Consider the following 24,668-nt stretch of genomic DNA (forward strand, 5'->3'; position numbering starts at 1 on the left):
TTCATATGTTCTATTTAGGAGCGGACGCGGAAAACAAAAGAATTTACGTAGAATTTTCTGGAGCTAAATTTATCGAAAACATTTTCATTTGTTTACGCAACATAAAAAAATATGATTGTGTTCCATTTTTCTTGATCGCAAAACAATATTCTTTCTTTTAAATTTGATTTTAATTGCACGGTTTTTGTGGAAGGAGGGATTTTTTTTAGCTGAAATTTAATTTCTTAAAGAGAAGATGTATAAATGTAGAGAAAGCGAGGTCTGTCTACCAAGATATAGTGATATGGTGTTCTACCCTCTCTGCCTACTCCTACGGGGAAACGGCGTAATGGTTTGTTTGTAATTTCATTACACTACTTTATAAAGAAGAACAAGTAAGCACTAACCATAAAGCCAATCTAATGATAACTTTATGTTGGTCAACATGCACAACAGATAAAAAAACTGCCATCTTTACACCGGGTTTCTGACGTGTCGTGTTTTAATATTTTGGACCGGCACCTTTTGTGAATATTGGGTAATTCTTGTTTTCGGAAATGAAGCATTGTAAGTGTCAATTTAATTCCAATTTGATTGCTCGTCGTGATTTATTTGTTTTAAAATATATTTTCCTCATTAAAATAAATAGCTCTGTATGATAATAAATCATTTCTAATATAACCTGCCGACAAAAAATATTCTTGATATTATATTGTGTTGCAGTAGCAATTGTGTAATATGTGTATTAAAATATCGCCTTTGCCTTTAAACAAATAAATTATTGAGATATGTTTAGTGTTTTAAAACGGTGGGTAATTTGTCTTGATAATTTGTAAATTTTATCTGTATAATATAATTTTTTTATGTAAGTATATTCTCAGCCGTAGAAAATCAAAGGTACACTGTAAGGTGTCCCCGGCACGGGTGCCCCAGGTATATAATTGATACTATCCATTGCAGTATTCTTCATTGTTCCTTTTAAGCATGCTTGGTCTCAAAGTTTACTGGCCAAAAGGAGCATTGCCTCGCTTATGATGGCCTTTAAACTCCTGAGTAGGATAATTTATTACCCGACATTTTTTAGCGCATAAAATTATATGCACTGTTAAACTATTTAAGAGCTAGGAGCTAGGCAATACAGACAATTTATTTATATTCCTTCACATATCTGTATATTTAAAAAAGTTTTCATAATACAGATATGTGCATTGTAATTGGCATGTGTGCTGTAATGTACATGTAAACTTTAAATAAATATATAAAAAAAAAAATTGTTTTACAATTTTTTTTTTTTAAAATGCTATGTCGCATTGCACATATAAAAAAAGATTTTTGTTTTACTTTAGTACTCTGTTATTTGTATCTTTGACTTCATAAAAATCAACAGATGGAAGAATTGAAGACATTTGGATGTTCACGGTGAATGGTACACGATGTGTAAAATGTCCGCTTGAACCAGCCAATTACGGGTCATAAGCCCTGTAAATTCCTAAACTTCCGTGTTCCCTTCTCTAAAATGTTCTCCATCTCTGTTGTAATATGTTACACTATATTCAATAAAATGTCCTATGTCCTTATTCACAAATTATTTATGTAAATTCCCTTATAGAGTCACCCATACGAAGAAAATACATTCTATGATTATTGACCACAAAGTTTTTTGTAATAGAAAGATCATAAGTCATAATAACTACTAAATTTTTTCTCTTCCCAGTTATAAGTGCTTGGCTGCTGTGCCTTTCTTTCATCCTAAGTGTAAATGCTGGATCAAGTGTTTCCGGTTTCTTCGATAAGGTCAAAGATGGAGCTAAGTTTAAAAAAATATTTATGGAAAATTTGCAATCCAAAGATCATGCCACTGTGTTTTACTCCACCCAGGGATTGAAGTTCTTGGGTGAAACTATCCCCAATTCAGCAGAAGTTTGCAAGGTATGATATTTGTAGTTTCAATGCTATTTTTGAATTGTAATTTATTTATTAATTACAAAAACATACAAAATTACAAAAAAACACAATTATTCAAGTAATATGGATAGATACCAGGAGCGTGCGGTGAAGTTTGGTACTCGGTACATACATAGGTAAAATTTGTGCCTACTACTAACGCACAAATTCAAATTAAGTGCTTTAAAATAAACTATAAAGCAATTTGCTGCCATAATTTCAGCATAAAAGAGTTATATATTATAGTTTGATATTAAAGTGCCATCGTGTCAACCGATTTAAGTGCTAATTTTTTTATAAAACTGTCACAATACGTAGAAAATGAATCTGGATGTGTTTGTGGAAATTGGTTCCACAGATATTAAAGATCTCTATTTGCGCATGCGCGGACTAATAAAATTCTGTACTGAGGGTCCGCCTTAAAGGAACTAAAACACTTACGTAATTCCATAATCTGACAAAGCGCGGTGTATTTTATACCAGTTTGCGGCATAACTGCGCAGTCGAAAGGTTGTGTGTGGGGCTGTCGCAATTTTTTGGAAGTAATTAATGGATGCACATCGAACCCTCCTCAGATGGCTCTGATTAAAACAACAAAAAAAATTGTAGTTATTTAAAGGATTAGTTAACTTATAGCCGATTTTATTAAATAAAAATAAAATACGTCCTGTTTGTTTAGAGGTTAAATTTTTAGGGAAGCATTGATTCCATACAATATATGGACGGACCACGCATGATAGATATATTTACATAATATCACATTAGCATACACACAAAAAATACAACGATTATAATATGTTTATTTTATTTTTATTTTATTTCATTGGAAAGCCAACAGACATTTATACATTTATAAGAATCAATTATACCATAAATACATATCATAAAGTCCAATTAGAGGCTTCCACATAATATTGTTATTGTAAATGTTGTCACATAAAAATTATACATAACATAAAATAACTAATCATACAAAACTTATAATATTACTAGAAATGTAAATGAATATTGGTCACACAGTTGCACATTACAATAAATAATACAACTATAGTTGACCATACAGTGTTCATTTATTATGTGCCTACATACAGAACTGCACATCACCTGCATAATATAGGCTGCGGATTCAAGGCGCAACATCATAACTTGAATTATTTTTGGAAATTTCACTTTTAAAAGAAGTTAAAGATATGTTATTAATATCAATGTTGATCATATTATGATTTTAAATAGAATTCATATTTATTTATTTGACAATTGTAATCTGCATTACTTTATGGGCTGTTTAACCCACCACGTAATGCTGACTGTAAATGTAAGTTAGAAGTTAACGAATAGGAAGCAGATAGCTGCTAAACTGCCAATATATACAGAAAAATAGATCCATATTATCCGCAGAAGTCATATTCAGCGAGCCTTATTAATGGGTGAATTCTGACTTGCATTTGTACGACTTCTGGGACGTAAAACAGTGCATGAAATCTCACTCTAGTATAATTATTAGGAACATACAAACTGATCTGATAGATAACCGCAAGTGAAAATCAAAAATTTGGAAAGCCTTCATATTAATAAACATGCTGAAATTATTGACCGGTGATTTCATTTGGTCATAAGGTATTTTCTCATACAATGTTGTTTTGAACTTGGTTCAAAAAGTGATCCTTAAGTTTACCAATTGGTATGAAGTTGCCACGTTTACTCGATAGCTTGGTAAAAACACGAAGTGAATGATAAATCGATAATTATGCATACTCCAGAGCTTGCGATTGGCATTCATCGTAGTTTTCATTATCGCCAAACTTATAATTTTTATCGTTTAAAATCAATAAATACACAATAATTCAAGAAAAATATTATTAATAATCTTTTCTTTGCCAAATGCACGGCGTAATTTTTAGGTTATTGAAAAAAAAATGTTTTCTTGCAAACTATGGTTTTCTTAAGTTTCTTCTGGACAACAGTTTTTTGTAAATAGTTGTTTATATGCTGTGAAAATATCATTGTAATGAATATTTAAAAACTTGCATTGTTAACCATTTGTATATTTTGATGAATATTGAACAAGTTTATTAAAAATACAGATGTATTTATAGATATAAATAACTTTATATTGGTGTTTTTTAGTCTTTGAAAGGCATCTCCCAGGGAACCCTGACTGTAGAACAGTGTCATTACGCTGCCGCCGCTTCGGAAATCCTCCGTTGCCCTTCCGACACCCTGAAGCCCGATGTGTTGAAGACCACCGTACAAACTCTGGATAACGAGAAGGCTACGTTGGCGGAATTACTGCATGCCATACTCACCCTTAAGGCACTGGGCAACAAAGGTCATGACACTGAAACAGCCATCAAATCTCTCAAAGAGTATTTGAAAAAAGATGACTCCGTTACGAAGTATGTTGTGGTTTATCATTTTTTTATGATTATTTCAAGATCTAGAACAGATACTTCATTTTTGATTTATTGAGAACATAAAACAGAATATTAATTATTTACCAACTTAAGGGATATTATTTTATACTGTGCTTTAACTATAAAACTTGTCATAATGATCAATAGATTTCCATTGCTCTGCAATTGATAATTCCTAAACATTATTTTTGTTATCCAAAATAAATTTGTATTTATAAATGTTCATTTTATCCGTGTTTTGGGAGATTAAGAATACGGTTATGTGTGAAATATAACTAGAACCCTGGAAGACTGTTTTCCACTTGGTATACTTTCAGTTAAAAATCTTTAAAAAAGGAAATCTAGTCGAGTTCGCCTTGTAGTGTAGTAGTTGGTGTACGAGTATTCACTTACCGTATTTGATCTCCTGGGTTCGATTCCTGAAGATGGTTCTACAATTCATTATTTCACTGTCCCTGGACACTGCATTGTAGAATGCGTAAAAGGGCCCACCATACAACAAAAATGATCCAGATATGTTGCATTTGTAGTACCCCTACGTGTAAATAAGGAAATGGCTATGATGATGATATGAAATATTAGTAGGAAATCTAAATAAGAAAAAATCATTAACAAAAGAGCTAGGTAGACCAACTTGTCATCATCAGTAGTTTTTTTTAAAAGATTTTTACTGTCAGATTTTCTTTAGTATCTTGAAAATTAATTTTCATATGCAAAAAATAAAAATACGTTTTATTATGTATTTTTAAGTACATATTATGCGTCTAATCATCTTTATTTTTTTCTAGCTTGGGTCTCGTGTTCCATATCTGCTCAGAAGTGGGCTGTGGAGAGTGGGCCGCGAGTCGTCTAGAGGACGCCCTCGCTCAGGCAGACCAGGTGGGAACTGATGTCCTCCAGTGGGAGGGAGGACTCTCCAACACTGCCAGCATCCTTACAGGAATGCTAAAGTAAGAGTCCAGATAAAACCCAGCAATCAGTGGAACATAATAATCCTTGCAAAATGGGTTTCGTGTGTTTAAAAAAGTGCCAACGACCCACCAAAACTCTATTTCCATCTCGGCTCCAGCGGCTGCAAAAATCTAAGAAATTTAAAAGAGTGCTTGTCCGAGTACAAAATTCAAGCAACAAATCATGAGGTCGAGATACATAGATATTTAAATAGAGATAGGCACCAAAGTGCAGTTGATTAAACGGCTAACTTAGAAACTGGCGTTGGGGGTTTGATTCCCGCCGTTTTTGCTCAGACATTTTTTGACAATGCTCTGCGTATATGTCAATGTATTTTTCATAACTTCCTTCCATATCCTCTCTTTTCCATCTACTGACAAGCCTCTAAAGCTGGTTATTCTATTTTTAAAAAAGATAGATTCTCTTATGACCTGTCATTGATTGGTTCTAGCGGCCACTTCACACACTGATTCACCACGAATTTCTTAAATTCTTCTGTTTATTTTTGTAAAGTTAAAGAGCTAATGCAACCTGTATTGATGTTACATAATTAAATCCCGAGTCCACTACTTATCTACTAGGATTTGGACATACTCAAAATAATGTTGATGAAACCAATATGTTCAAGAAGTATGCAAATCGAAAAGTGTTTTCAGTACTTTTCTATCAGATGAAATAATTCTGTAGAATCTTACTCACATCAATAAATGTTTCAGCTCTTTCTAAAAGTTCATAAGAAATCAACAAATGGAAGAATAAAAGAAATCTAGTTAGTCAAACATAGGCGGAATGGTGAATATTACACAGCTTGTAAAGTGATAACTTAAACCAGCCAATGGCAGGTCATGAACCCTGTAAATGCCAAGACTTCCATATTTCCTTCTTAAAAATGTTCTCTATCAATCATATTAAAATTCAGTAATTGTCTTCAAAGATTTGTACATATTCAAAATGCTGAAAATTCATCCAACTTATATTCCATTAATTGCCTAACTTTATTTTTGTAGATTACAAACCAAAACCAGCACTCCGTCAGTCATTACTCAAGAACAAAGTGTGAAGCTTGCCAACTATTTACTATCACGAAGGTCTGTCCAGACTGTCAAAGGAGCGTCTTTGTTAGTTGAGACTATCACCCAATTGGCTGACGACAAGGTTGGTAAAACTTTAATGTGTTTTAATTTTATGATACCACTGTCATAATCATTTTCCCATCCGCGCCCAGTGGCGCACAGGGCACTGCATTGGTATTCCAATCCTAGCGTATCTGGATTAATTTATTACACAAAAGATAAGGTGTTCAGTCTTACGCTTCAAGTGCCAGTTCAGGGACATTTATATTGCGGTGTAGAACCACCTTTACAATTAATATTTCATATCCACTCTTCCAGGATTCAAACCTGGAACTTCAAGCATGGTAGATGAATAATCCAACCGCTGCACTACGGGCGGACTTATCTCTGCTCGATTTCCTTTATCTAGATTTTTCCGCAATCAAGTCGAAAGCACTTGTCCAGGGTTCTGGTTCTATTTCACACACAAAACTGTATTCTTCGTCTGCCTGAACACGGAGAATATATCGAGAACTATTAATATTTATTTAAAATGTTTATTTCCAGTAGTGTTATTATTTTACTACCATTTATTTTAATGTTTTATTAATAATGCTGAAAATCTAACTAAGCTATTGACATGGAATTACTTCATGAATGAACTTATTTGCGTAATGTATTTTAACTTTGAGAAGGGAAAATGTAATCAGGACTGTATTTTTCATGGGAGAAGATAAGTAATTTATGTATTTTTGCTGTCTTTTTTTAATGGTTATGTATTATATTATGTATATTTTCAAATGGTCATTATAAAATATATTATTGTACTGTATTTGTCCTAACTCAACACAGAACTGTGGTCCCATAGAGTTTGGTCATGTGTCCGCATAAAATAAATAATATGAAAATATTTTTAGAAAGTTTCGCCCGTGTGCGTTTCGCTGTGGGGCAGCGGTCAAGTGTCCGGAGACTCTGATCCCGTCTACGTGTCGGTGAGTGACCTGCTCGGGCGTGCTCATCCCTCCGTGTCGGCTGATGCTGTACTGGCCCAGTCCGCTACCCGTCTGCAGGACGATGTAGTGGTCCTCTCCAAGCAGAAACTCACTAAACACGCCACCAAACCCACCCTATTTGCCCTCGACCTAATGAAAGTCAAGCCAGAGAGGGGTCTCTACAAACTGGCATTGAGTGCAGGGGACAGTTCCTCTACTTTGTCCATCAGAGTTCTGGGAGCTATTAGCGTTGAGAGCGTGGAAGTGGGTATTGGTGATGTTGATGGTACATCGGCTCCTAGGTTGAGTGCTATCAGTCACCCCAACCAGCTGACACCCGCTCTGGAAGCTGATTCTTTGCAGAGGTAAGTTTGTCACCAATTTTTCAGGCTGATAAGAGGTTATATCGAGAACTCTGCCATTTTGGAATTTTTTTATTTTATTTCGGATGAATATCTCTGGCAGTGTCAGCATAGACTGTTTTACCTTTCGGCTTCCAAAACCAACATGTCTCTTGCCAATTCGATAGGAAGAACAGTCAGGCAGCTGAACATGATCATTTTGGAGATAAATATTTTTCACGTCAGTGAAACTATGTTTAAGAGGCAAATACTTTTGCTATTGAAGAGTATATACAGGTGTTCATTAAACCCTGTCACATCCGAAACCACGATGATCAGCATGAGCGAGAAGACATATTGGCACATTAAAATATTTTTTTAGAACAAATAATTTTAAAAAATGAAAAAAAGCAAATGGTTGCTTACTTCTGCAGGGGAGAAACAACGAGGGGAGAGGGGGGAGTCTGATACTGCTCCGCGCTCCCCTCACTTCTCCCCTGCAGAAGTAAGCAACTATTTTTTTTTTAAATTTTCTTGCTCTAAATATTTTTTTTTAATATGCTAATATGTCTTCTTGCCCATGCTGATCATTGTGGTTTCGGATGTGACAGGGGTGAAAAAGCAGAGTTATCAAGGTGGCTAAATGTTATCCATTTTGTTTTGCCAACATTAATTGTTAAACCCAGTAGTTCGCCAAATGCATCCACACTATTTAACAACTCCCGAAGATCGGTAATGGTATCCGCCAGCAAAACAGTGTCGTCGGCGTACCTGATATTATTAATTACAACTCCATTGATCTTAAGGCCTCTTTCATTGTTGTTCAACGCTTTCTTAAAAACAAAGTCAGAATACAAGTTGAAAAGCAAAGTGAACAGGATACAACCTTGTCGCACTGAATGGGTATTGCATCTGATATTTCGTTTCCGCGTCTGATTTCAGCTGTTTGGTACCAGTATAGGTTTTAGATAAACATTTGATCTTTGGTGTCTATATTACACTCCCTCAACATTTCCATCAAATTAGAATGTTTTACCCTGTCAAATGCTTTCTCATAATCTATGAAACATGCAAAAATCTATTTTTTCTGATCATGGCACTTCTGCAGCAAAACATTGATAGCTAATAAAGCCTCTCTTGTACCGTAGGCATTTCTAAAGCCAAACTGCGTGTCAATCAGATTCTGTTCGCATTTATTCCGAATCCTCGCATGTATAATTTTAAGGAACAGTTTCAGTATATGACTCATCAGACTTATTAGTCTGTAGTCACTGCATTTTTTTGGGTGCTGCTTTTTGGGCAATGTCACAAAAGTAGATCTTAACCAGTCTTGAAGGATAACCCCTGTGTCATAAATAGCATTAAATAACCTTAACAGGCAGTCAACATTATCGTCACTGATGAGCTTCAATACCTCAACTAGAATATTATCTGGTCCGCAAGCTTTTCTATTTTCTGAAGTGTTTATTGCATAAAGAATTTCCGATTTTAATATTGGTGGTCCATACAAGTCATTATAAGTTGGGTTGTTAAATCTATTATCTTTAAATACTCTATTAAGAATATACTTCTCCCATGTAAGCATAATTTCCTTTTCGTCTAATATTAAATTATTAGAGTCCTCAACCAAATATGATGAAGTAGTTTTTCGTGTGGAACCTGTTAAATCTTTTAGTTTTTTATGCAGTTTAAAAGCATTATGATTACGATCATATAATTCCAATTCTTCGCATTGACACTTCATCCATTCTTCTTTTGCCTTCCTAATTTCATTCCTTATGTCTCTTTGTAGATTTCTATATTGATTAGCATTATACTTGCTTTTGCGCCTTTCGTCCATTAACTGTAGAATGCGGTCTGTCATCCAACTCTTTTTTGTCATATACTAACATTAATTAATATTAGAAATTTGTTTTCTTCATTTTCAGGGTCATTGTTAAATTTTTACTTCGGGAGAAAGGACAAATCAGTACTGCCAAAGTACATCAAGCCTTTGTTCGAATTTACAACAAGAACCACGAAGTCCTATTTGTTGCAGAACCGGAAGTTTCTAAATCATACCGCATGGACTTGGTAAGTATGACTGTCCCTTATTTTTTTGTTTATTTAAAACTTATATACAACATGATATACGAACAACTCTTGTGGATCATTATATATTTTAATTTAAGTATCAATAGAAAATCCTTACGATTTTGACTCCATGTATTCAGTAAGTGTTTTAAATTTCCATTTTATTTTCTAATGTTGTTTTAGGATGTTGGATCAGTATCAGATAACTTTAAGCATGCTTCTGGATTATATGATATTGAACTTATTATTGGAGACTCCGCTATTTCTAATCCGCTGCGATGGACTTTGGCAAGTGTTAATCTCAAGTTCTCCACTGTCCCAACTAAGAAAGGTAATAGCATACAGTTTGTACCGTTTTTATTGGAATGATTTATCTTAAACACCTTTTATATTATGGAGAATGAGGAAGTTTTGTGGTTTTTGAAAAAATTAAATATTTGCTAACTCTTTCACCGCTAATTATAGAGTATGTTTGCTGTTACCCGTACGCGGCGGCATATTTTCAAGCTGTATGTAGTGTATTTATAAAACTTTATTTACGCAAAAACATTATATTACGTGCCATCAATTAAAACATTCATTATTTATGAAAATAACTGGTAAATATAAATTTAATGACATGATATTAATTGCAATAAAACAGTAATTGAAAGTAAAGAGTATGTGAAAAAAAGCAAAGTAAAATAATGAAACTAACAGCAAAAAAAATGTCATGATGGTTAAGTATGGTTGATTATGACAATAAGACTTAATTTTATGCAAAATCCCTCACTGCGTCAGAGGTAGTTTGTTATAAAAATTGTGTTAAAAAAATTATTCGATATCCACTGCTTTAATACCAGCAAATTTTGTTGAAAGCACGAGTATTATTACTGCCCTACTTGTGTTTTAGAACAAGCTATTTCAGTAGTGGAATACCGGAGGACTCCAATGTTTTTTGCATAATTAGAATCTGATATATGAACCAAATGACATTCATAACTCAATTTTGCAAAAAAAGTTACTTTCAGCTTTAAGGTACAGATATAATAAAAGTGAATTTATCGTCAGTTTTCCGTGGCAAATATGGAAACAACATTATTTCAAATATTGTGTTAAACATGAAAGCCTCTTCTTGCTTAATTTAAAATCTGTCTCTCGCAAATCTGCTTATCACTGGAAATGATTGGCTATTCTAAACAGCTGTTGACCAGAACCTATGATGCTTTAAAGTACATAATTAATTTTTATCTCAACATATTTTCATTAATTTTTTCATACATTTTCAAGAAACCTCGCCATACAATGAGGAAGTTCAGTGCTACAAGAAACTGTTTTTTTTCTTTCTTACATGCGGTAAAAATTAGGGCGCTTAATTTCTTTAAATCTATGAAAAAGTCTTAAAAAACTACTTTAAATGACGTCACAAGTTCTTTTATATCATCCAAATTAATTTTATATGGAAGCATATTAAATAACTTGGCAGAAAAAGAATCCTTGGACCTTAGTCCAAATGTTGTTCATTTCATTCATAGTTTATTTTAATAGGTCCCTTTAAAAACGGAGGTTTCACTAAATAAATTTCTTTAAATATTTTACCGGTTTCATCGTATATTTTTTTTTTATAAATTATGTTTTCAGAATATGTTTTTAAGGCTTTGTTTTTGTTTATTTTTGTGTAATGTGAATGATGGTAATTCTAGTGTCAAGTTTGGTGCGTGAACCACAGCCAGAAATAGTCCACATGTTCCGCGAGCCTGAAGTTCGTCCACCCCGCCTCGTGTCTGATGTGTTCACGGCTCTGTGTGCCGCGCCCCTTCTGCTTCTCCTCGTACTGTGGGGGAAGATAGGCATCAACGTCCGCAACTTCCCCTTCTCACTGAGTGCCCTCGGTTTTCATGGCGGATTGGGAGGTTTGCATTTTATTTATCAAATTGAATGCAAATTTTTTTTTTTTAAATGCCAATGTTTAAACAACCGGGTTTTAGTCACATGGGAATGTTGTGGAATTACATATTAAAGGTTCAGAGTTCCCTGGAATCGTATATAAGATGTCCAAATATTCCAATTAAACAAGACTCAAAGAACTATTGGCGCAGTGAAGATAAAAAATACCCGAAATTGAAAAGACTTGCGCAAAAATACTTGTCTTATCAACTGAGCTCAGTTGCCTCAGAGCGTTCTTTTTTCAAGTGCAGGTCTCATACAAAATGATTTGCGTAACAGATTGTCTGCTAATAATTTGAACAAACTCTGTTTTCTTAACAAAAATCTACCAAAATTTAACTTCAATTACTGACTTTATCTTTTGTATCGGTTTACTTTACCATTTTGTGTAATTTAATGATTATTACTTTCTTGATTAGCGCTTTGATTGCTTGATAATATTCTTGATTATTCCATACAAATAAATGTTTTCTTCGAATTTCAATTTAACATTTTGGTTTACAACCTTCTCGAGGTTCAGTCTCTAATAAATATAGGTAACTTTTATGCAAAATTAAGACAATTATTAATTATTTATTTGTTTTTTTTTCTATTTCTACTAAGCCACCGATATCGGTATCGGCATCGGTGTCGCCGATTATTTACTCTAATGATCGGTATCTATTACGATCGGTAATTATGTATCGTTACATCCCTAATTATAATGAATAACGACAAAGTTAGTGCTTCAAATATAAAAAAAGAAATATTGTTTATTTGGTTATTTATTATTTTTTTATGAATTGCTTTTTTAATTCATAAGATTTCAAAGTTGTCTAATTTAAAAAATTTATTTTCAACATGAAGAACTTTAATTGAAAAAAAAAATTAGAGTAAGTAGCTTTCTCAGCTTTGAAATCGGTCTGTAGAAAAAAAATTAAAAATTAGTGGTTAAAAACAAAGTTGCTTTATTTCTTTTAATATTGTTATTGTTTACGAATTAAACCAACTGCTGTGATTGAGGTCTAGCTCTTCTAAGTACAATTGATGCTGAGATAACATGTTTATAACATTTTATATTACAGGTATACTGGGGTTGTTTGTTGTTTTTTGGTTACGTTTAACCATGTTCGAGACAATACGTTACCTGCTCATCATTGGCCTGGTGACCTTTTTATGCGGTCACAGACTCCTCACAGATGTTGCAGCCAAACGCAAACTCAATCAATAAGGACATTAGTTTAAGAGTTGTGTGAATGAGTTGTTTATACTATTTTATAAAACTTAATAGTGTCGTCGCAAAAGTGATAGTGTGAATTAATATCTACAAAACAAGTCCTTAGGTATAAATGGAAGAAATAAATAAAATTATAGTTCATTGGTTTTATCATTTTGTTTAAAATTTTTTTTATTATATTATATACCTATGAATCAAACAAATAAGGTTTTTTAGTTGTACATATTTGATATTTATTTATTAGTTTAGCTGTTTACGACTGTTTACTTGTCCGCATGGATTTAAATTTACTTACTGGCCGTTTGTGATTTGTAATATTCTTATCAGAGTTGACTTCAATCATATTTTCAGAATGTTCCACAATATTAGAGAGAATAATTTGTCGAGTCGGGTTAACATCTTTTATTGCTATCTCTTCGTGTTCCAAACTTTCTAGTTTTTCAGCAGACAAATCAATATTATGAATTTCTTCTTTTACTCTATGACAATTCTTAATGATGGATTTTGTTTCTTTTTTTAAATTTTGTGGAAATTTAGCATAAATATCTGCTGGACTGGTTATTTCTTCGGTGTTTTTATTAAATTCCACACTATTATCACTGTGAGAAAAATTAATAGAGACCGTTTTTACATCACATTCCACTTCCTTACTAAAACTAACCCTCCTTGATGGCGCATTATTTTCATTGTGAAGTTTTATATTTTGCTCCTCATGCTCATCTTCAGATTCCTTTGAAATAGATTCACTATCTAAAGATCCATCAGATTCAGTATCCATTTCTTGAACTGCGCCATAAATATTGTCATACAGCCTGCAATCAATAAATAATTTTAATAAAACTGCCCCACATATAAATAAACATATTAAATATCTTATTAGGTTTCTAAAAGTTTTAATGCAAACTGACCGATCTAATTCATCTTCAATTTCCTCTTCTTCTTCAAGTTCATTAAGTCTTCGGAATATATCTTCTTCGGTGTTACATTTAGTTTTTTTTCTCTGTCTTAAATCTGCCAACTTTTTTCGAAGTACAAATTCTCTGGAATCTCCACCCTCTTCTGTCTTCAATGTTTTCGTTTTTTTAATTTCTTTGGCATAGTCTTTTTTCTTTGCGATTTGAGTATCCAATACATTGTTTTTGGTTGAGTTTTCTTCATTTGCATGCAGTTCTTCAATTTCTTCCTGCAGTTCTAATAATTCTATTTTTTTTATAAATTCATCAAAGTTGACATCTCCTCTTTCCTTGTTTTCTTTTTTTCGGAATTCTTTCATCCTGTTTACATGTTCCTTCCTCCAGTTACTTTCATAGGCATCATCGAAGGGTTCAATTATTTCCTCACAATCTGTAGAAAATATATTGTCTTCCGAAAACTTAATCTTGGTTTCTACAAAATTTCTTTCCTTTTCTAACCCCTCGAGAATTTTATCTGCTTCTGTTAGAAAATAAGTGCATTAATATAAAATATAAGATTCAGGAAATTTCTGGCTAAACACAAAAAAAGTTGACACAAAAATTATGGAAGGTTTTATCAGAGTATGGAGTGAACCTGATAAGAGCTATTGCGTCACTATATAAGGACAGCACAGCATTGGTCATTCACACCGTGGTTTGACATTCCTAAAGGAGTCGAGCAGGGATGAGTAATGTCACCATGGCTGTACAACGTGTACATCAATAACTGAAATATTTAAGAATGGGAGCAAAAATGGGATATTTGACTGTTGCCTTTTGTATGCTGATGTTTCCGTGCTTCTTGCTAGCAAGAAAGAGGACCTCCGACTCTTGGTAACAAAAGTCTACGATGTATGTACGCAAGGGTAGTTATTTGCTGATGAATGTTGGTACACCGAATGTGATGGTTCTTAAAAAGGATGAAAGTATGACTGAATGTGAAATCACTGTAAACGGGGTTATAATGAAACAGATAGAGGAGTTTGTCTACCTGGAAGTATGTTTATTAGGGGTGGAAAGACTGAGAAATAGGGTGAACGGTGCACTAAAATCAATCTTGACAAATAAATGTTTATAACAGAAGGCAAAATTGGCAGTTCACAGTGGAATCCTGGTGCCAACCCATATAGATGAAAGTGAGGGATGGAATTGGAAAAACAACGATGGAAATAGGCAGACTGCTCGTAATGAGATCTCTCAGACGGATGTGTGGTAAAACTATGCATGATAGGTGTACAAATATCGAGATTCATGCATTATGTGAGGCAGAGACAAAAATGTAGAGTGAATGGACGGCAAAAAACTGATGAAAGGATTTACGATGCGACTGTTGGCGGATGCAGAAAATGAATGAGACCGAGAAAGACATGGCATGACCAAATTCAACAAATACTCAATGATGAGGAAGTGAGGCATGTATGCAAATACAGAGTGATGTGGCGTTCTATCCTCCTTGCCGAAACGGCGTAATGGTTTGTTTGTTTTCATAGTCAATAACCACAGGACATTCTCCCTTTTCTTGAATTAGTTAATCCAAATGAAATTTAACCTTAAAAAGTATGCTACAGCTTACAAGAAATAAGGTATTTTGCCAAAGGAAGAATGCAAACCTTTTCAGATATTTGCCATGCTACGACGATAACATGTAGTTTGAAATACCAACTGTATATAAAAACCACTTTATTTATCAAATTGACCAGTGTTTCCGCCAAATTCCATTAAAGTCAAAAATAGTTTTATAAAGAAAATGATCAATATTACATTATATTTGGTAGAGTAGATACATATTTAATATAAATAAATACAAAGAATAAATTAAAATATTGGGAATATTAACATAGGAATGTAGAGTCCAAACAAACAAAAAAATAGTTAAACTTATAATTAGAAATCAAACACTGATTTGAGTCTACTGAACACTTTATTATATTTTTACAAATATAAACATATAAAAATAAAAACTTCGTGACAATTGTTTCGCCTTATTAGGGCATTTTCAAACGAATGTGAAGATTATTTGGATTGAATGTCCTTATATAGTTATATAATTCAAGGTACTTGAGTAGAAAATAAAAATAATCTTATGAACTAAAGCATGTACATTAATCATAATTGAGGGAAAAACCAATGAAAACCAATAATCTTCACATTCGTTTGAAAATGCCCTAATAAGGCGAAACAATTGTCACAAAGTTTTTATTTTTATATGTTTATATTTGTAAAAATAAAATAAAGTGTTCAGTAGACTCAAATCAGTGTTTGATTTCTAATTATAAGTTTAAATATGAAGTTCTACAAAATAAACACTAAATCAATCAATAAAGAAATAGTTACTTTGAATGCGTCGTAGACAGATGAGTTGAGCGTCACTCGAAGTACACTTGGTAAAGTAACCACACCCAAGTGACACCATAACTTCATTTGTGTGAATTAAGCTTCCTTTCATAAAAACTCTGCTGCATACCGGAACTAAGATCTGTGGTTCCAAGTTTTCACTAAACGTTTTCAGGTCAGAAATCAAATTATCGTGAGCTTTTTTATACTTTTCACAAAAAGATTCATAATCTTCATTATCTTTTAATACCTACAAATAAACACATGATAAAAAATAAAATAATGCACAACCCGCTTATAGAGATGCCATTTCGCTCTATTGCATTTATTCCAGTCGGGGTAGAGTGTGGTTCGAACCTCGGACCTCTAATCCGTGAGTACGCAACACTAGCCACGGGACCACAACCCGATTCATTGTTATTTTGATGTTTGACTGTCAACCTATAGTTAGGGCATTGCACTAAAATGTATGAGGTCCCAGCTTCAATTCCGAATGATTGCAATGTGATTATTTAAAACATTAATTTAATGATCTCTTGAAGACTCGATACTTTAGCTCTGTATAAGGGAAAGTGAAGAAAAATAGCTTATATTTAATTGTATCCAGATTTTGACATAACCTACACATAAGTAGTAATATATTAAATTACCTTGTTAAATGAGTCGTTTAAAATATTCATTTTGTTGTTTTAATGTGCACTGTTTAACTAACGAATTGTTCCGATGCAATTATGAACAAAACTGAAATAAACAAACTCTTGCACGTCGATGCCTGATAGGCATTTTACATTTTAGTAATCGGCGGTTATCAGTACGAAGCACATAATATGCGGTAGGTACCACGTGTATAAGGACATAAATGATACCCGCTGGCTATCCTTCATTTATGTTTAATATTTAAAAGGTCTGCTAAAAGTTAATTACACTCGATTGCAGCGTATTTAGTCTTATTTGTTGATTCGGCCCTTATATTAATTTCCATAGAAAAAATATTATTTCGAAGAAACCTTTTATTGCACTTTGTTTTAGGCTGTCACCACGCTGTCACCTGCCGTTCCTGTCGACCTGTCTTCTTCTTCTTCGTTTTTTCATGGCCTTTTCACATCTCCACTCGGGTGTTCTGGCCAGTGTCGAGTATTTTTGTTTTTTTTTATACATATTTACACATGTGTTAGTAATATAATATATACAAGTTAGTATGTTAGTATTCAATATAATATTGACAATTGTAAATATTATACTGAACCCCTTGTAAAATTTACAATATTACAAGGGGAAGAAGGTTTTTAGGATAAATGCTAGATTCGAAAGATTTGTAAAAATGAAAACTGTTGACTAGTAAAGGGGGCGGTTTATGAAACCAAAAATATGAGGGCGTCACGCAGTCAGAGAGAAACTGTACCTTTTTGAGAAGCAGGTTGTTTTTTTGGACAGAGCATTTTAGAAGAAATCCATCCGCCAAGTATTGTCTTCTCATCCCGAGTGGGGGATCACAAGCTTCTACTTGTAAAGCGTTAATTGGAGATGACTTCTTGGCTCCAACGACGAGTCTCAGACTTTGGGATTGGATCCGGTCAAGCCTTTGGAGATTTTTTTTCGAACATGGTTCTAAAAGGAACGAGGCATAATCGAGATGGCTCCGGATATACGCAGTATAAAGAAGTCTCTGTATAAAAGGGTGGCTCCCCCACCATACTTGAGAGACTGCTCTTAACGTATTCAATCCGGCTTGATACTTGTTTACCAAATGATTTATGTATGAGTTTCATGTAAGATGAGTGTCCAGAATTACCCCCAAGAACTTAATCTGGGACGTAAAAGGTACTATCTCATCTCCGTGTTGAATTTTTATGGTTGGGATTTTTCGCTGTCTACAGAAGGTTATGGCATTACTTTTACCAGTCGATAGATCCAAGCCATGTTCCACTAACCAATTCCTGATGTTTCTCATACCTAAATTTAGAGTATTTTCTAGATTCTTTGGGTCCTTCCCATATGCATACATGAAGAAGTCGTCCGCGTACTGAAGCAAACTTGTCTCTGAGGGAACAATTCCGCTGATGTCACGCGTTTAGATATTGAAGAGAATCGGGCTCAGGATAGAACCCTGAGGTAGTCCCTTGCTTAACTCTCTCTCCACCACAGCATGACCGCGAACACTGATTTCTACCTTTCTGGTGATAATCAAATTTGCTATAAAGGAAATAAGCTTTCGCGGGATTCCAATTCGTAGCATTTTAGCTTCTAGAATATGGATAATTACATTGTCATATGCACCACTTATGTCCAGACAGACACCTATTAAAAATTCTTTCTTAGTAAGAGCGACTCTGATATCAGATGTCAGAACCGGCACGCTTTTAATAGTGCTTTTTCTTTTCCTGAATCCAAATTTAGATTCAGGGAGAGTTTTCAAGCTCTCCACAAACCAGTCCAAGCGTTGTCTCACCATATGTTCCGCCACTTTCAACAGTGTGGAAGAGAGGGCTATGGGGCGGTAGGAAGGCCCAAAATTTGGGTCTTTGTTGGGATAATGGATTGGGTTTTCCATGAAGGGGGGATGTTATCTGATTAAAAGATCATGTTAATCAATGATAGTATGTAGGAGAGGGTAGGATCACTGTTATGTTGGATAAAACTATACAGTATACCGTCAATCTCTGGGGCTGAGTCTGTGAGCTGGGTCAGAATAGTCTTCAGTTCATCTAAACTGATCTAACCAGCTTCTATTTGTAAACTGGTACCAATAGGGAGACTCATTCCAGTTATTTGCGGTCTATGGGGCTAGCTTGTTGGCGAACTCCTCAACCCACCCTAGAGACTCAAGACGTTTCACTACTGGAGTGAAAGAACCTCTAAATCGACGTATCATGCTCCAAACAGTTGATATAGGTACGTCTCGTGATAAAGAGCAACAGATGTTTTTCCATCCTTGTCGTTTATTTTCTCTTAAGAGGCGTTTTGTTTTAGCTTCAACCTGTTTAAAACTCAACAGGTTTTCTAGGCTCATGTTTAAGGAGTAAACTTTAGCTTGCCTTTTCCTTTTCAAAACTGCCTCCGCACATTCGCTATCCCACCATGTGGCAGGAGGGGGTTTACTTCTATTGCCTTTCTCTTTTACAGGGACATGTTTGTCTGTTGCTTCGACGATGCATGATGATAATGCTTCATAGCACTTCACTACATTATCTTTCGTCGGGGTGGGCAGCTCGTTCACTTTGAGTTCAATGACGTCAGAGAAGTATCTCCATTTAACCCTTTCTGTAATGTATCTCGGTCTTCGCCTTCCCCTAGGGGATAGGCCACTTTGACAATATCTATGGCTGGATATGAGGTTGACTACTATAGGATCACTACCAATAGTGTCTTCCCTAATTGACCATTGCACTGATGGTGCCATTGCAGCGCTGGAGATGATGAGATCCACTGCACTGGGTCGCTGATTTGGAAGCTGAAGGCACGTCGCGGAGCCATCATTAAGGACACACATATTCAGATCATCTAAGAGATCAACAATATCTCTTCCCAACCTGTCGCATGTCGGAGCACCCCACAGGGCATGGCGAGCATTAAAGTCACCAAGGATAAGAAACGGGGGGGTCAATTTTTGGGACAAAGATAAAAGTATCGATTTTGAGGGTTTGTTGGTAGGGGAGATATACATAGAAAGGATGGTCAAATCATCAACCTTTGCAGCTGTCACTTGGAAAGGACAGCCATCAGTCTTGACATTGATAGGGACAAAGGGAAGGGAGTTTTTGATGAGGAGGGCAGAGTCACCCTTCCCATCCTCACGATCATCTCGCAGACAGTGGAATTCCCGGAATCTAATAGTAGATTTTGGTGAATCAATAATGCAGGATGAAAGTAACAAGTTGTCACTTTCATCCCGATTATACTTGTTACTTCTCATATATCAGGTCTTAGTTGTTCTTCTTTATTTTAAATACAATTTTTACGTGTAGGTAGAGAAAACAGAACGACATTTCAAAAAAATAGAATACTTCATATACAAAAAGGAAAACTGATAGAGGCCGGCAGTGTCCGCTTCTTCCTCTTAAATTGCTGTGCTCTTACAATTAATGTCCTTTCATTTCCATCAAACTCTACTGCTGAATTGCCTGCTCTGATTACTTTAACAGCTGAAAAGCAGAAAAAAGGAAGCGAGTGGTGTTACGTCATGCCACGTCAATATTGCCGTGCAAAACGCGTTGTAGAGTAAAAAGGACTAACTGTCTATGCCGCTTCACAATGAATTTAAAGCTGTAGTGCGCCCCTTTGCACTGCTTCACATTTGCTAAGCGTAAGAAAAAACACTTGCTTATCTAGAATTGTTACTAAATCATCATTTTATAGAGAAATAAATGATTTTTTAATTAGTTTTATGAAATTTTTGTGTTTTTTACTGTTAATGAAGTTCAAATATTTCGATTGGGAAATAATAATTGATTCTTTATAATCAGCTTTCGAAATCACTTGAATCATTTCGAATGCAAAATGTTCGGAGATACAAAATTTATTAATGGGTATTCTGACCTTTTATTTATTGAAAAATATGAAGTGACCAAAAATTAATGAAAAGGCAATTATTTATCAATCTGGCCATACAAGGATTTAAGTGCAGTCGCATGCAAAAAATAAAAATCCCCAAATTTATTTCTTCTCTACCCCCACAAGAAGATTCAGAATCGCACTCTAGGAGTGCGGCCTTGGGTAAATAATTCTTGACTGATTGCAATAAATCATCTAAATGGATTACGGAAATATTTTGCAGTCTCGTTCTGATTAGAAGGATTTAGAAATAGAACTGACCCCGCTTTTACGTAGTTCTTACTTCAAAATTTATTTTTTGTTCTCGTGATAATTTTATTGATCGTTAAATTACATTTCACGTTATGGCAATCGCTCAAAAAAGTCGGACGACTGGTGGGCATGGGCTGTCAGTTTTAGATAATTCAATAAATTTGCCAAATTTGGCATGTGAAATAATTTATTGTTAGTAATACTGTAATAATTTGTCATTATGAAAATGTCTGCCTCGGGTATAGCAGAAGACATGTCAGTAAATAATAATGTTAAGTGTCAAAATGGTGAAAAAGTATTAAAATTAAAAAAACGTGGAATAATATATTTATCCACCATACCACCATTAATGACAGTTGCTAAAATAAGAGAAATATTTGGTCAGTATGGAGAAATTGGAAGAGTATATTTACAATTGCCAAAGAGTAAGTTAAATGATTTAAATATGATTATTTTATTGCCAGTATATCAGATTATGAAAAGTAATTTTATGTTTGTGTTTTAGAAGACCCAGATGTTCAGAAAAAAAGGAAATCCAGAATAAATTTTACCGAAGGATGGGTAGAATTTGAAAGCAAAAGAATTGCAAAAAAAGTATCCACTCTTTTAAATAACCAAAGAATAGGAACTAGAAAAAAATCTAGATATTACGACATGATGTGGAATATTAAATATTTACCTAGATTTAAGTGGGTCCATCTTAGCGAGCGCTTAGCTTATGAACGAGCTGTTTACAAACAGAGGCTGCGGGCCGAAATAGCTCAGGCCAAGAAAGAAGCTACATATTTCCAAAATAATGTTGAGAAAAGTCAAAAAAAGAAGAAAAAAGAAACAGGGAAATCTTAGATCTTTTACTATAGTGACTATGTGTATAAATAATGTATTTGTAGTAATTATAAGCTAATGATTACTTAGGTCTATTATTTAATTTGTCTGATACTGTGACATGAATATGTAAATTGGCTGAATGTAATATAATAAATTCAACAACTTGTTGTGTTTTATTATTTATTGTTGATCTTTGTAAAAATTTATAACAAACTCCCGCTTTCTTCTAGCCAGTATTTTTAGTTCCAATTTATTTGATTTTTGATTCAAATAAGTAGTTTTTAAATTTTTGCTAAAATAATCTCAAAAGCTCGATGATCCAAATCTATCATGGCTCTCCGTATGTTCGTACCGGTTGAAATGTAATATTTTCTTTACGGTGATTTAAAATAATTAAGTTCATTTTAATGTACATACACAATAAGTAGATATAATAAATTGTTAGAATAGTACAACTAAATAGGCTTTAAAGTAATAGTCTGAACTTTTTGTTATTTCACCAGCAATTCAACTCAAAACCTCAGTGCGTAAGGAGGCTAGTGCTAGTACTCACAGTATAAATTTATCTATATTTTCTAGGGCTATCACACCACAGACCCCGCCGTCTTAAAAGAGATCCTCTAGTTTTCAAAGGGTTAAAAAAAACAGTACAGACTAAAATAAGATTTCAAATCAAAAATAATTTATATATTTGTATCATTAACTTTTGCTTACATTACTTACTTACTTAACATTAATGTCGCAAAATATAATATTTTTGAAAATACATTGTTTCGTGAATCACTTTACAACCGATTAGTTTCGGCAGCACCATATTGCCCTCTTCAGGGCTGTTTAACAACTAAACTATTTAATAAACTGCCCGATAAACTAAAAATTGAAAAGTCGAATAGTAAATATAAAAGTATAGCGATTAAAAAATATAGTTTGAATCTTTTTGATAGTCATAGTTATAAATATAATTTTTATGTATCATCAAGATTCTGGCACAAGTTATTAACTAACCATTTTAAAAATTAAAAGCTCATCCCAAATTAACAATTCAAATAAAACCGCGAGTTAAATATAATAAAATATTTTTTTCTATTTATAAAAAAAATAATATTTTTATTTACTTTTTAAACAAAGATTATTTAATGCCATTTATAATCTCGTTTTTTAAAAATTTGCAGTTACAAACTTGTATCAGTAAGTTGACGATAGTATATAATACTGTGTTTCATGTTTCAAACATTATGTTTTCTTTATTGGATAGTAGATATTTACTGTCACAAAAATGTTTTCCTGTTATGTCCCGTCCAAAATGAGGTTTTTTATATTTTTTTTGTAACTCCTGGGCTGGTATTCTGAACGCAAAAGCGCGCGTAGAAAACATTTTTATTGCGTATTTACATACTGAATACACGCTAACAGAGTGATCTCTTAAGGGGCAGTTCCGTTCAGAATACCCGCCCTGGGGTGTTATTCTGAACCGCTCTTGCAGCTGTAGAAAATACTTTATCTCCATAGAGGTAATATTTTATTTAGTGTATTTTGTAAATTAAATTATGTAGGGGTGGTGGTAATTCTGTTTAAGGTTAGGAAGGGAGGTAATTGTATTTAATGTAGACCATAGGAAAAATAATAAAAACAAGGCCTTGACTTAAGTTTAATTGATTATTGATCATACTTAACCCTTTAGCTGTTAAGCATTTTTTTGGAAACCTAATCAGAAATGCTATAATTAATATTAATTTTTGAAATTGTAAGAAATACATTGATTTCCAAACACACAACTATTTTTAAAATTTATAACTAATAACTGCATGACGATGTGATCACATCATCATGCAGCAGTTGTTAACCCTTTCCTACTTTTAAATGAAATCAAACCTCTGTTAAAAATAATACTCGCATAGCGAGTGGCCAATATTTTTTAATCCACTTTATTATGATAATTTTTTGTTCATTATTAATTAAAATATTGAACATTTAAAAATCCGAGAACCGTAATTGCAAATTCAACTTTACAAATGATAACGAAAGTTTCTTGACTATTAGCATTCTATTTTTCGTAGTTTGTTTTTGTTAGTGACGTAGGTATATACTTTTGAATAAGTTTGAACTATTTTGGTATTTATATTTTCTTTCTTTTTTAAAACTAATCTGGGGTTGCTCCATGTAAATCCATTAGCAATAAGATTTTTTTTAAATACCATAGTTGTCATAAATATTTTTGCTTTTACGTGTTTGTTTTTTTTTTAAATTTGAACGTGGAGTGATACGGAATAGCCCTAAAACCAGTGTGTTTCGGACGTTGTATTCAAAATGATATAAAAAACTATAATTGGCCTTATGATTATTTTGGTTTATTTGTAATGTATACACCACTACTTCACGAGGTGGATTTAAATTAATAGTTCTACTTCTTTAAAAAACAGTAACTATCAAAATCAAATCAATTATGTAATCATTTATTAAAATTAAAAAAAATTGTTATTCCACTGGAAAGTGCAACAGCAAGTTCCTAAATTTAATTACCTTTTTAGGGGATTACGACATCAGCAACAATCTGGTTAGACTCTTATTGCCCAGATTAACAATAATATATCCTTGTTTAGCAGTCCAAGGGTTAAATTTAGATTGACACCTTTTTTATTTACAAACTATAGAGTTTATTAGTTTTATTATTTAAATGGGTGTACAATAGTGGTGGGATTCAGCCGATTCGCTAGGACCAGTGCCTAAAATTTAACAGTTCACCGAACCGGTCCTTAACCAAATATAAATGTCATAAAATATTCCGATTGAGACTATGTGTTGGAGCACTCTGTTTACCTGGTCCGCCATGTTGTTAAAATATTTTATCCTCATGAAGCGAAA

The 24,668-nt window shown here is 33.6% G+C and overlaps 3 protein-coding genes across 3 annotated transcripts; 2 read left to right on the forward strand and 1 right to left on the reverse strand.

Moving 5' to 3' along the window:
- The first annotated feature begins 449 nt into the window (after positions 1 to 449).
- OstDelta (oligosaccharide transferase delta subunit) lies at positions 450 to 13,038 on the forward strand. The gene is made up of 10 exons (XM_088232434.1): positions 450 to 546; positions 1,694 to 1,908; positions 4,051 to 4,319; positions 5,126 to 5,287; positions 6,296 to 6,443; positions 7,258 to 7,697; positions 9,602 to 9,746; positions 9,930 to 10,077; positions 11,429 to 11,638; positions 12,737 to 13,038. Exons 1-10 carry the CDS (start codon positions 537 to 539, stop codon positions 12,880 to 12,882), a joined length of 1,893 nt encoding a protein of 630 aa, XP_088088560.1. The 5' UTR covers positions 450 to 536; the 3' UTR covers positions 12,883 to 13,038.
- uri (unconventional prefoldin RPB5 interactor) lies at positions 13,026 to 17,257 on the reverse strand. Its single transcript, XM_088232435.1, has 4 exons — positions 16,826 to 17,257; positions 16,176 to 16,425; positions 13,797 to 14,322; positions 13,026 to 13,700 (listed from the first exon to the last, which is right to left on the reverse strand). Exons 1-4 carry the CDS (start codon positions 16,853 to 16,855, stop codon positions 13,142 to 13,144), a joined length of 1,365 nt encoding a protein of 454 aa, XP_088088561.1. The 5' UTR covers positions 16,856 to 17,257; the 3' UTR covers positions 13,026 to 13,141.
- Positions 17,258 to 21,073: 3,816 nt separating this feature from the next.
- LOC148277760 (uncharacterized) lies at positions 21,074 to 21,968 on the forward strand. The gene is made up of 2 exons (XM_088232427.1): positions 21,074 to 21,403; positions 21,484 to 21,968. The coding sequence occupies exons 1-2, from the start codon at positions 21,199 to 21,201 to the stop codon at positions 21,822 to 21,824; spliced, it is 546 nt and encodes a 181-aa protein (XP_088088553.1). The 5' UTR covers positions 21,074 to 21,198; the 3' UTR covers positions 21,825 to 21,968.
- The last annotated feature ends 2,700 nt before the right edge of the window (positions 21,969 to 24,668 follow it).

Source organism: Micrasema longulum, unplaced genomic scaffold (assembly GCF_059751315.1).
Source record: "Micrasema longulum isolate JH-2025_06_02 unplaced genomic scaffold, ASM5975131v1 h1tg000984l, whole genome shotgun sequence".
Classification (NCBI taxonomy): Eukaryota; Metazoa; Arthropoda; class Insecta; order Trichoptera; family Brachycentridae; genus Micrasema; species Micrasema longulum.

Bases quoted from the DNA above. Each gene is read 5' to 3' on its own strand.
- LOC148277760 (XM_088232427.1), top strand. From the start codon at position 21,199: ATGAAAATGTCTGCCTCGGGTATAGCAGAAGACATGTCAGTAAATAAT. The intron at 21,404-21,483 runs GTAAGTTAAATG...TTTGTGTTTTAG, and splicing joins ATATTTACAATTGCCAAAGA to AAGACCCAGATGTTCAGAAA.
- uri (XM_088232435.1), bottom strand. From the start codon at position 16,855: ATGAATATTTTAAACGACTCATTTAACAAG. The intron at 16,426-16,825 runs GTAATTTAATAT...GTTTATTTGTAG, and splicing joins TAAACGACTCATTTAACAAG to GTATTAAAAGATAATGAAGA. The intron at 13,701-13,796 runs GTCAGTTTGCAT...TATTGATTGCAG, and splicing joins ATTGAAGATGAATTAGATCG to GCTGTATGACAATATTTATG.
- OstDelta (XM_088232434.1), top strand. The intron at 5,288-6,295 runs GTAAGAGTCCAG...TTATTTTTGTAG, and splicing joins ATCCTTACAGGAATGCTAAA to ATTACAAACCAAAACCAGCA. The intron at 11,639-12,736 runs GTTTGCATTTTA...TTTATATTACAG, and splicing joins TTTTCATGGCGGATTGGGAG to GTATACTGGGGTTGTTTGTT.